Genomic DNA, 13,326 nt, shown 5'->3' with positions numbered 1-13,326 from the left:
TGGTCAAAGGGGTACACCGACTGGTGTACGTGGTGGAAGAAGGATGATGGAGCGTAGTTCAGTCCATTGTGTCTTGAGGAGATGGGCCTGGTGATGAGAAGCGCCCTCGCTTGTGGAAGCTGAGTTGGCTATCGGTGGCGCGTAAGGGATAAGATTTCCGTGGTGAGCAGGACGTGGACCTCTGTTTAGTACTCTCTGATGGCATTGCTGGGGAGTGTAGTTGCAAATGTCGCAGCGTATCCAGTAGGTCTTCAGGAGTCTTGCAGGAAAAGTCTCGGGTCTGGTATCGGAAACGCACTGCGAAAGGGAAGCTCCACCTATACAATATGCCATGTTGTTGAAGTGCCTGCAGGTGGGGTTTCATAGCCCTGCGTTTGGCAATGGTCGTGGGGCATAGGTCCTGGAATAGTTGGTAGGTGTGACCCTGAAACTGTAGAGAGTCCATTTTGCGAGCTGCTTGGAGGAGTTGCTCTTTAGTGCGGTAGAAGTGGAGCTTGGCTATCACGCGGTGGGCCCTCCGTGCGTCGTGGTGCTAGAGCCCTATGAACTCTATCCATTTCTAATCTTTCAATCGGATAGCGGGGGCTAGCTCTTGGAATAGAGCTGTCACGGTTGACTGAACGTCAACAATCGATTCCGGGAGGCCACAGATACGCAGATTAGAGCGCCTTGCTCAGATTTCAAAGTCCTCCAGTTGCATTAATAGTGTTGTATTTTCGTCACGTAGGAGGTCAAGGTCTTCCGTGTGTGTCCGAAGTGAGGCATCAAGACCGTCCACTCTCTGTTCTAGATCAGCAGTGCGTTGTCCTAGCTCGCGGATTTCTCTGGATAGTGTGGTAGTGATGCGGTCAGAGGTCTGCTTCAAAGCCTTATGCAGCATTCTTTCGAAGCGTGCTAGCAGGTCAGGGGGCGTACAGTCAGATGTCGGAGTATGAGTGGGGGTGTCCGGTTCAATGTCTGACTCAACCTCTGAAGTGCAGGGATGGCTGGGCTGCGATTCTTGTAAGGCTGCGTAGGTGCTTGCAGCCTGCTTGCTTCCTTGGGCTGGTGCTGCGGCCTTCTTTGTGGAGGCTTTTGCCAGGGCCTCCTTAATGGACTTGCTTGGTGGAGGAGCCTGGTGTCGGGGTGCCCCTTTAACCATGGTGCAATTTGCTCAGGGGGGGGGGGCTGTCACCAAGAATGCAGCCCCCTTATCTCCCTGTGTCCCGGAGTACGTGCTGGTCAGTGGGCGGGCCTTAGTGTGGCGCTTTATGGGGATGAAACCCCTGCTCCTGTACTGTGCCCCGCAGCTATGAATCAGCCGCGAACGGGGCGATTCAGATCAGGGGAGGCCCGCCGTGAGGGTCGGGTCCTCCTATACTGCGGTGCGGGCCGGGATCTGTGGCTCTTCGGCTCTGTCACCCGACGCGGAGACGGAGCTCTATCGGGACATGTCCGTCCCGTCGGCCGCGCATGCGCACTCCTCTATTATTTGATTTTCTATTCTAATCTTTTCCTTTCTGCTCTTGATTCTATTCCTCTCTATTCTATATCTTTATTTTCTATTCTATTTTGCTCTGTTTTACTCAGTTTTTTTCTATTCTATTCTTTTGTATTTTGTTTTATTTTTTTCTATTCTGTTCTTTTTTCCTGTATTCAATTTTTTTCTATTCTGTTCTTTTTTCTATTCTTTCTAATCTTTTCTATTATATTCTTTAATTTTCTATTCTATTCTAATTGAGCCTACTCTTTTCTATTCTATTCTAATCTTTTCTGTTCTATTCCTTTATTTTCTATTATATTCTTTTTTACTCTATTTGTTTCTATTATATTCTTTTATTTTCCATTTTCTTTTCTATTATTTTAAATTCTAATGTGATCTGATTTAAAATTCAAATTTTGGGAAGACAGTTATACTTTTTCTATTTTATTCTATTTTTTATTTTATATCATAGTTTATTCAATTTTTATTTTTTATTCTATTTTGTTCTCTATTCTTTACTATTAATTTATTTTGTATGCTGTTCTATTGTTTTCTGTTCTATTATTTTATATGTTATTCTAATGTATTTTATTCCAAATCAAATTAATTTTATATGAAACTCTAATTTGGGAAGAAAATTATTTTCTTTCTATTTTATTCTATTGTATTGTTTTTCTATTTTATTCTTTTCTATTCCTTTATTTTCTACTCTACTCTTTTCTTGTTTATTATGTTCTATTCTTTTATTTTGCATTCTGTTATTTTTTCCTCTGCACTTTTCTATTCTATTCTATTTTTTAATTTTCTATTCTATTTTATTCTATTCTTGTTTTTGAATTCAAATTCAAATTTGTTTTAAAATGTGTTTTCAAATTCAAATTTCTGCTGAATTTCTTATAAATTTGTTAGTATTGTAATTCAGAATTCAGATACATCCAAATCTCCTCATAACAGAAAATTCATCCGAATTTCAATTCGGAATGAATGTCTAGAAAACATCAATGTATTTGCTGGGGATGGGATATTACTGGGGAGACCAATGTGTGCAGTGGAGGTGTGATGTCACGGCTGTAGCATGCTCTGTTTAGCTCAGTTCAGTACTGTAGGCAGAATCCACCAGGAACACCACGGGGCAAAGAGAGAGTCCAACTGACATTCTTACATCTTATGTGATCAAGAATATATATATACACTATATTGCCCCAAGTATTGGGCCGCCGGCCTTTCCACACACATGAACTTTAATGGCCTCCCAGTCTTAGTCCGTAGGGTTCAATATTGAGTTGGCCCCGCCCTTTCCACACACATGACCTTTAATGGCCCCCCAGTCTTAGTCCGTAGGGTTCAATATTGAGTTGGCCCCGCCCTTTCCACACACATGACCTTTAATGGCCCCCCAGTCTTAGTCCGTAGGGTTCAATATTGAGTTGGCCCCACCCTTTCCACCCACATGACCTTTAATGGCCCCCAGTCTTAGTCCGTAGGCTTCAATATTGAGTTGGCCCCACCCTTTCCACGCACATGACCTTTAATGGCCCCCCAGTCTTAGTCCGTAGGGTTCAATATTGAGTTGGCCCCGCCCTTTCCACACATGACCTTTAATGGCCCCCCAGTCTTAATCCGTAGGGTTCAATATTGAGTTGGCCCCGCCCTTTGCAGCTATAACAGCTTCAACTCTTCTGGGAAGGCCGTCCACAAGGTTTAGGAGGGTGTCTATGGGAAGGTTGGACCATTCTTCCAGAAGCACATTTGTCAGGTCAGGCACTGATGTTGGGGGAGGAGTCCTGGCTCGCAGTCTCCGCTCTAATTCATCCCAAAGGTGTTCTATGGGGTTGAGGTCAGGACTCTGTGCAGGACAGTCAAGTTCCTCCACCCCAAACTGGCTCCTCCATGTCTTTATGGACCTTGCTTTGTGCACTGGTGTGCAGTCATGTTGGAACAGAAAGGGGCCATCCCCAAACTCTTCCCACAAAGTTGGGAGCATGAAATTGTCCAAAATATCGCCTTAAGAGTTCCCTTCACTGGAACTAGGGGGCCAACCCAACTCCTGAAAAACTACCTCACACCATAATCCCCCCTCCACCAAACTTTACACTTGGCACAATGCAGTCAGGCAAGTACTGTTCTCCTGAAAACTGCCAAACCCAGACACATCCATTGGATTGCCAGACAGAGAAGTGAGATTGGTCCTTCCAGAGAACACATCTCCACTGCTCTAGAGTCCAGTGGCAGCGTGCTTTACACCACGGCATCCGACGCTTTGCATTGCACTTGGTGATGGAAGGCTTGGATGCAGCTGCTCGGCCATGGAAATCCATTCCATGAAGCTCTCTTTGCACTGTTGTTGGGCTCATCTGAAGGCCACACCAAGTTTAGAGGTCTTTAGCTATTGACTCTGCAGACAGTTGGTGACTTCTGTGCACTCAGGGGTGGACTGACCATTTGGAAACTCGGCACTGCCCGAGGCCCCGGGGTCAGTAGGGGGCCCCATGAGATGCCCCTGGTACCTTTTTCATAGGCTTTTTTGTGTTTTGGGCAAAGACACAGGGGCCCTATGATCCCCTATTGCCCGGGGGCCCCATGAGTTGCCAGTCCGCCCATGTGCGCACTGTGCGCTTCAGCATGCGCTAACCCCACCCTGTCATGTGACGTGGCCTACCACTTGGTGGCTGAGTTGCTGTTGTTCCCAGTGGCTTCCACTTTGTTATAATCCCACTAACAGTTGAGCGTGGAATATTTAGTAGCCAGGAAATGTCACGGATGGACTTATTGCCCAGGTGACCACCTATCACGGGACCACGCTTGGAGTCACTGAGCTCCTGAGAGCGACCCATTCTTTCACCAATGTTTGTAGAAGCAGTCTGCATGCCTAGGGGCTTGATTGTATACACCTGTGTCCATGGAGGGGATTGGAGCACCTGAATCACATGATATGGAGGGGATTGGAGCACCTGAATCACATGATTGGGAGGGCAGGGCCAATACCTTTGGCAATATAGTGTGTATATATATATATGTGTTCTTAGTATATCATACATAATGTAGTTCTCATACTGTGTATATGATGGATGTGTTTTGCGTTCTTTTACTCACCGATACAGGTAACAGTGGGAGGAGTCCACTCCTGGGGGGTGCGGGGGTTGTCACATGTCATTGTAGATGATGGCGGATAATATCCATCTATACACCGTACTGTTATCTCGTCTCCCTTATTATAATACTTCTTGTATTCAGAGATACTCTCCATGTCTGTTATAGATGGACGGGCACATTGGGCTGTGGAAGAAATCAAACCTTTATATGTATATAGTAAAGGTGTACATGTAATATATCTAGAATTTGTCTGACCAATAAAAACCCCACAGAGGAAACGTCCACCAGGGAGTCAGTGGCAGACAGTGTGCGTTCGGATCCGTGGACCAGTTTCTGCATGGATGGTACATTTTGACATGTGGCTGTGTCCATGCAGCGGCTGCTTCTGCATCCACCTGTAAGCAGGTTTATACTATTATGTTCTGTGATTGGGACGGGTTACTTCATCCGGATTTATGTGTACCAACCATTTGTTACAATGTAGGGTTATTGCACTGTCCTGGGCTGACCTGTTGAGCTGGTGGTGACAGAGAAAGAAGGGTTATCACTGGGGGGCAGTTTTTTGTGCTCTTTTCAGGGAGGTTACCACAAGCTGCAGGTCACACCATATAAATAGGGGCTCATTGGGGAGGAAGAGGGGGGACCAAGATGTAGCCATCACCCTGTCACACTGTACCCCCTTGTGGGACCCCAGTTTGGGCTCCAAGGGGAATGGACATGTATGGGCTTACATGGAATTATGCTGCCAGTCGTGGATTTACTACCTTCTATGGATTATTGCTACCTTGTGTGGATTTACTGCCAATAATAGACTCTTGTCTTGCAAAGAACTTTTAAGGGACTTTACTACCTAACTCAGGTATGACTACCTCATGGGGCTCTTCAAAAAAGGCACTTAGAGAACTTTGTCAGGAATGTATACTGGAGATGTCTTGGAGAACGGCTCCTGTACTACTTTCCACTACTTCAGTAAAATAACTTGTCATTCAGTTCCCTTGCCTGGTCTGATGTTATTAAAGGGGAGCATGCATGGTGTATCAAAGGAACAGGACTTATTCAAGGGGACAAGAGATGTTACAGAAGATCGAGTACAGGGGGTCTAACGAGCAGAGAAACTATCCTTGGGGGGCTATGTTGCCGTTTCTAATGACTACCGTACTTGTGTCACATGCTTAAACAGCCAACCAGCCAGGAAGCGGGTGACATGTGAAGGGTAATGGAGTCTGTGGTAGTGAAGCAGTGTTATGCTTGGCCCCTTCACTAGCAACTGGTTCCCCACATACTGGGACGGGCCTTGTGGCACAGAGTACCTGGGGACCTAGCCTGGAGTCACAGAGAGATGTAGAAGGGGCCCTGGAGGAGAACAAACATGGAGTTATGGAGTAGTGTGCTTCCTCTATCTAATAGCAACACAGAGAACATTGTCACTGGGAGGGAAGTCACAGGACTGCTGAGCTGGTGGGACCCGGTACAGGTTCTGCGGTACCGGCTCAGAAATGCTGCGCACCCGGGGAGAGGTGATCTCTAACAGAAGATGTTTCCATAATACATTATCATCAACAGTGTAGAAGGTTGGCCATGGGTTACAGAGTGATAACTGTGGAAGCTGCTTGCTTCTAAGTCAGGAGTGCCGCCTTATGTTGAATTCACATGACCATGGTCTCCGCCTGTGGTGCAGGCATCAGAGAACGCTGTTTCAGTGTCCCCGCTAGGGTGTGTTAAGCTCCGCCCACAACATGGTGTAGTCAGCAGGATACACCTCCTGCTTGTACTTAACCACTCGCCTACCAGGCACTTATACCCCCTTCCTTACCAGGCCAATTTTCAGCTTTCAGCGCTGCCGCACTTTGATTGACAATTGCGCGGTCATGCAACATTGTACCCATATGAAATTTTGATCATTTTTTTCTCACAAATAGAGCTTCCTTTTGGTGGTATTTAATTGCCACTGGGCACTTTACTTTTTGCGCTATAAATAAAAAAAGTGCAAAAAATTTGAAAAAAAAAAAAATGTCTTTGTTTCTATTATAAAATGTTTCAAACAGGTATTTTTTCTCCTTCACTGATGTGCGTTGATGAGGCAGCACTGATGGGCACTGATAGGCGGCACTGATGGGCACTGATAGGCAGCACTAAAGGGCACTGATAGGCAGTACTAATGAGGTGGCACAGATAGGCGGCACTGATAGACAGCACTAATGAGGGGTCACGGATAGGCGGCACTGATATGCAGCACTGATAGGCGGCACTGATAGACAGCACTAATGAGGGGTCACGGATAGGCGGCACTAATATGCAGCACTGATAGGTGACACTGATGATGGATACTGATAGACGGCACTGACTGGCATCACTGCTGGGCACTGACTGGCGGCACTGACTGGCACAACCCCTGGGCACTGACTGGTGGCACTGACTGGCAGCACTGCTGGGCTGTACTGGTGGGTGGCACTGGTGGGCAGCACTGGTGGGTGGGCACAGGTGGGTGGGCACAGGTGGGTGGCGCTGGTGGGCACAGGTGGGTGGGCACAGGTGGGTGGCACTTCTGGGCACAGGTAGGTGGCACTTCTGGGCACAGGTGTGTGACACTGCAGAGTGGCACAGGTGGGTGCACTCCTGGGCACAGGTGGGTGATCTGCTGGGCACAGGTGGGCGGAGCTAGTGGGCGCACTGCTGGGCACAGGTGGGCGGAACTTGCAGGTGGCACTGCTGGGCACCGATCATCAGGGCACTGATCATCAGTATCCTGATGATCGGTGCCGATCCTCGCTCTGACAACTGCCGGTTCTCGGCAGTACTTTCCTCACGATCTGACAGCGTGAGGAAAGTGCAGCCGAGAACCGGCACTTGCATTTCCCTGTGATCAGCGTGATCACGTGGTAAAAGGCCGCTGGGATCGGCCTTTTACCACATCACGTGATCAGCTGTGTCCGTAGGACACAGCGATCACGGAGATCGCCGGGTGCGCGCTCCCTGGGGCGCGCAGGAGAGCGCGTTCTGGGGGGATGTCATATGACGTCCACCCAGAACTGGCCGGCCGCAGTGAAGCCGTCATTCGGCTATCTGCGGTCGGCTACTAGTTAACTAATAAAGAGACCATGGCACATAGACAGAAACATTACCAGACATATGAAAGGAAGTGTGACCAGTGCATGATCAGTGACATCAGAACGCACTCTGCCTAGTGATTGGTTGTTGTGACTGTAGCCGCTGGATATATGTGCCTGGGTGTGGGAGCACCCTGCCCCCATCACATGAGGATTGTAAGTGGAGACTCTGTGGGGATGTCATGTACAAGCCTTCCCCTGAAGAAGTGGCCTCTGTGGGAGGATCCAGAAGTCTATGTGTTAGATTCTGGTCTGAAGTTAAGTAACATTAAACCATTTTTTTATATTAAAATAATACACGTTATACATACCTGCTCTGTGTAATAGTTTTGCACAGAGCAGCCCTGATCCTCCTCTTCTGGGGCCCCCCGCTGGTGCTCCAGGCTCCTCCTCATCAGCAGGTGCCCCCATAGAAAGCCTCTTTCTATGGGGGTACTCGTGCTTGAGAGATCTCAAGGTGTCCTGTCTGCATCCATTGACATAGTCTGGGAGGTCCATCACTCCCTCGTCACAGCATTTGCTTGACAACAGTGGGAGCCAATGGCTCCTGCTGCTATCAATCTGCCCAGGGAGGAGGGAGACATTGGTGAGAGCCGCTGCTCTTGTGCACAATGCTGGATTGGGATTGGGCTCGGGTAAGTATAAGGGGAGGCAGGGGGCATCCTGCAGCACAGAAGGTTTTTTACCATAATGGATAGAATGCATTGAGGTAAAAAAAAAAAGCTTTAAGGCTTTAGAACCACTATAACTCATTGTTGCATTGAGGGTCAAGATACCCTACGGGTAAACTGTGGTACCTACAGCCACTGATAGACTGATTTCTCACCGTGGGCCTGTTGTTTGGCATGTTAAACTCCATTATTTCAAATGTCTCCAGGCTTTGGAAATCCCTGTCAGCTGGGCACAGATGATTTCCCAAGGTTACATATGTAGATTGGGGGTGTCAGACAACGGATATTGCGGATATTATTGCAGTTTCTCCTTGGGAATCCCATTTGGTCTGCAGGTTGAGCCTTGACTCCCTAGTGCTTGTTTGGGCTGGGTCTGCCCCCTGCGGAGGCAAAGAGAATGAAAAGGATGCCTCCACCCTTCTTGGGCTCAACAAGTGTCTTTCTTGGCCCAGGATGACAGTCCATCCCTTACCACTACTGAAGAAGAGTTTTGGTCTCCTCCAGTGCTTGGAGCTGGAACATTCTGATGAAACCTCCCCCTCCTTGGAGGTGGGCCAGGGCTGACTCTCCTACTGCTAATGAGCTCCATTTTACTACATTGGTACCTTTTGTGGATGTAGTAGCCCAGATCTGGGAATTACAGTCTTCATCTGAGGGGAGTGGCATAACTGATGTGTCCTCTCCTCAGTCTCCACTATCTGATCAGTGGACCCACGATCCCTGGGGTAGCCAGGTTTGGTGTGTCCTAGAGCAGCCTTTTTCAACCAGGGTGCCTGCCTGTTAGTTACACAAAGACACAGATTTTCTTTGTGCACCATTACAACCTACTAGCCAATGTCCTAAAAACCAGTGACATTGGTTGAGAACAAGGAAATCGGGTGCCTGCACAGCATCCTTGTTTACCCCTCCCCCGCCCCTTTTCATCAGCACTGAGATCACATTAGCTGAGTGATGGAGAGAAACTGAGGGAAAAGAGAAACATTGGAATACTAGTCAGGACCAGTTTGCAAAGGTGTATTTTTTTAGGAAGTGTAGCACTACCCCCTTAGGAGTTGCTGAGGATTTGGGTCCCCCTATAGTCCTGCACAGCCAGGCAACATGCTTTTCCTTCCAAACATGCACTCCAGAGACAGTAAACAGTCCTTGATCTTGTTTTCTTTTTTTCATTTGGGAATTTGACCTTGGATGGGGATGAGGGATACATGGGATGCCCAAGTAACTGTTAAATGGAGGACAACTTCCTGGAACTATGTACAAGTGTTCCTCTACCTTGGAGAGCTCTCTGGCTTCTCCTGGTGTAACGCCCCAAGCCCCAGATAGATCACCGCTATCCAGCTGTCTGGAGGAATACTTGGACAATTGGACCCAGATTGTGCTACTTTAAAGTGCAGTCCAGCAGGGGGCTAGTTAAGTTTCCCGCCCAAATGCCCTCTCCCCTACCGTGGTGCAGGGGGTGTAGAAGTACTCACTGTTCCTCTTCTGCAAGCTGCAGGTTGGTAGCTGTCTTCAGGCCTTCTGCTGGGCTGGCTTCTTTTTTAGCTCCACAGATGGTCCTCTCTAAGGGGGGTGAGGATCTGCATTCCCTCTTTCAAGATCCTTCCTGGAGGCGGACCCCCTCCCAGGCTCCACACTTCAGCTCCTGCTCTCACATCTTCCACCCGAACTCTCCCTGCTACTGAGCAGGCTCAGCTATGGTTATGTGATGTCCCAACTCCATGCCAAGCCTCCTGCTTGGGGACTGGTTGAGGTACTTAAAGCATACAGATCACCCGCTCCTCACCCCCACCCACTGAGTTCCAGAGACTTCTCCAAGTCTACAGATCAGAGGAGGTATTAGAAAGCTGATCTGCAGAGCCTCTCAAACTTGACCCTCTGGGTATTTCTCCCAGCTTCCACTCAGCCTCCTGCTAAAAAAATAATCAACTTTCCTAGCTTTCCTAGCAGGGTGCTACAGAAGAATATATTATCTCTAACATGGGGTGTCCTACATATGTGGATGTTGCTGCATTACGTAAAACTACTAGTTTCATTCTTTACTTGTTAGAATGGGGTGCCTTGAGATTGTGCATAATTGTAAAGGGTGCCTTGACTGAAGAAAAGATGAGAAACTCTGTTCTAGAGGAACCCCAGTATTATGGTATTAATATGCAGGCCCTGGATGCTTACTTGCCACCTGGAACAGGGCAAAGTGAGTTTCCAGTTCAGATGGCTCCATTACAACAGTATTTACTTTGATATGTTACTTCCCGCTACAGGCTAGAGATTCTGTACATACTGGAAAACATTTTTTGCGTCCTTGAAGAAGAATGCGAATGGAACTATATTCATGCTGTTTGGGATGCTTTGCAAATGCCTACCCTTTCTGAAATTGACAAAATCAGGATAGTCATACCATTGTGGAGTTCCTCCAGAAATATAAGGACTTCAATGTGCTTCTATATATCTATGCTGATTGCTTGAACATTGTTCTGTTCAAGATGTCTAGCCCAGTTGTTCACTATGTAGCACCCTCCTGGTAGATTCTGATGGCTAGTAAGGAGCTGATTAGCAGCTCAGGTGAGATATTCAGAGGAGTCTAATTCTGGTCAGGACTGAAGAGACTCTCTGACCAGTTCCTCTGGAATTTCCCTTTGCTTTGAAGCTTTTGGAAGAAGGCCTTGGATTTAGTGGGTGGATATGAGGAGTGGGTGGTTGGCTTCACTTTTGAAGGACCTCAGCCAATCCCCAGCAGGAGGCTTGGGAAGGGGCTGGACTACCTTAAAAAGTGTTGGGAGTCTGCTCAGTAGCAGGAGTGTGGTGGTGGGAGAGAAGTGTGAGACAGGAACATGTGAGGGAGGCTGGAGGAAGAATGCTACCAGGATGCCTGCTGGGATGGGGCCTGCCTGCGAACCTGGAAATGAAAAGGAGGAAACCTCCAAGGAAGGGGAGAGAGGACTACCTGTGTGGGAAGAAAGGAGCAGCCCAGCTGATATGGCTGCTGCTACCAGGCCTTCCACAAACTGTGCAGGAGAGAATCTGAGTGAGTACACCTACACCCCTTGGGCAGACAGGGGAAGGAGCACTCTTGTGGGAAACTGGATTAGCCCCTTCCTAGTGACTGTGCACCTAAATCAAGGGAACAGGAGTCAGATCCCCTGCTCAGGAAGAAAGCCACCAGATTGCTGGGTGAAGAGGAGTTCATCTGGAGTCTGGGGTAGTACAACTGGAGGTGCTGGCTAGCACTCCAACAGAGAGGAGAAACTATGAATAATTCAGGAAGTTTTGTCCTCAGATTTCAGATCCCTTGGGCATCCTATACACCCCTTTACCCTATCCAAGTTTAATCCCCTCAATAAAATAAAAAAAACTAATGCTCAAGGCCTGATTTCTGTCTATGGATAAATGCTTGTGTGGAAAATGCTAACTGGCTGGCTGTGCAGGACTATAGGGGAACCAGATTTACCAGCAACACGCATGGGGGTAGTGCTACATGTGGGGGCTCGTCCGGGATTCACCTATAGCAACCTGCTGCCACCACCCCTAGCAACGAACAAGCCTGAGAAAAAGAAAGTGTGATGGAACCCAGTAAACCATGCCTGGGCTATCAAAGAATCTTTATGTTGCTCCCCAGGTGGCTACTGACAAAGACTGTGCCTTGTATGTGTTGCTGAGCCTTTGTGAAGTGTCCAATGTACCCGCTGTCCTGCCCACCATCGTCCGGAGCAACCAGGCCGGCTTCTCAGTGCACAGACATCCTTTGGCTGCTCCCCAGGTGGCCACCAACAAAGGCTATGTGATTGTAAGGGACAGTAATGTGCTCACCATGTACAGTATGTTCTTGCCGTTGCCCTGAGCAACCAGGACGGCTCATTGCTGCAAATCAGTATGTGTGCTGCTGTACAAGTGGTGACAAGTGACTCTGCTCAAACAGTAATCTGCCTCTTTGCTATGATCGATGGATTACAAATATTATATTGCCTCATGAGGATTGACCTGGCAACTGTGATTAGGACCTTGCATTCAGCGGGGGTGGGGGGGGTGCTACATAACCTGACGATGCCCATAGCTACCACTGTGGGACAGCATCGCTCTCAGCTTTCATTGTGTACATGAAACATGCACATGGAATCCAGCTATTCGGTGATGGTTGGAAACCAATGTTCAGCGCTAACCAGCAAACTGCCAGCAGGATACAACCATTACCGTGATTGGAGTTTGGCCCAAGTCAGCAAATCAGGGGTTATCTGTTAGTGGGAAAGTCCCAGCACAGCAGTCTGGCCGGCACCAGGAGATCACGAGGAAGAGCCCGATACCTTTCACAATATAGTGTGTATATATATACATGTGTTCTTAGTATATCATACATAATGTAGTTCTCATACTGTGTATATGATGGACGTGTTTTGCGTTCTTTTACTCACCGATACAGGTAACAGTGGGAGGAGTCCATTCCGGGGGGGTGCGGGGGTTGTCACATGTCATTGTAGATGATGACGGATAATATCCATCTATACACTGTACTGTTATCTCTTCATTCTTATTATAATACTTCTTGTATTCAGAGACACGCTTCATATTTGTGATATTTGGATGGGCACATTGGGCTGTGGAAGAAATCAAACCTTTATATGTATATAGTAAAGGTGTACATGAAATATATCTAGAATTGGTCTGACCAGTAAAGACCACACAGAGGAGACTTCCACCAGGGAGTCAGTGACAGACAGTGTGCGTTTGGATCCGTGGACCAGTTTCTGCATGGATGGTACATTTTGACATGTGGCTGTGTCCATGCAGCGGCTGCTTCTGCATCCACCTGTAAGCAGGTTTATGCTATTATGTTCTGTGATTGGGACGGGTTACTTCATCCGGATTTATGTGTACCAACCATTTGTTACAATGTAGGGTTATTGCGCTGTCCTGGGCTGACCTGTTGGGTTGGTGGTGACAGAGAAAGAAGGGTTATCACTGGGGGTCAGTTTTTCGTGCTCTTTTCAGGGAGGTTACCACAAGC

General features: G+C 47.8%; 1 protein-coding gene across 1 annotated transcript in view; it reads right to left on the bottom strand.

Moving 5' to 3' along the window:
- The window catches only part of LOC149438006 (receptor-type tyrosine-protein phosphatase kappa-like), a 122,974-nt gene extending 122,529 nt beyond the window's left edge, over positions 1-445 (bottom strand). Inside the window, exon 1 of the mRNA XM_089660344.1 lies at positions 88-445. Within this exon, the coding sequence (XP_089516470.1) occupies positions 88-445 (358 nt within the window). The remainder of the gene's footprint in view (positions 1-87) is intronic.
- Between the last annotated feature and the right edge of the window lie 12,881 nt (positions 446-13,326).

Source organism: Staurois parvus, unplaced genomic scaffold (assembly GCF_062004578.1).
Source record: "Staurois parvus isolate SC_StPar_1 unplaced genomic scaffold, SC_StPar_1.0 ptg001227l, whole genome shotgun sequence".
Classification (NCBI taxonomy): Eukaryota; Metazoa; Chordata; class Amphibia; order Anura; family Ranidae; genus Staurois; species Staurois parvus.
Note: the sequence above shows the minus strand (reverse complement) of the source record. Positions and strands in the feature narration are given on the sequence as shown.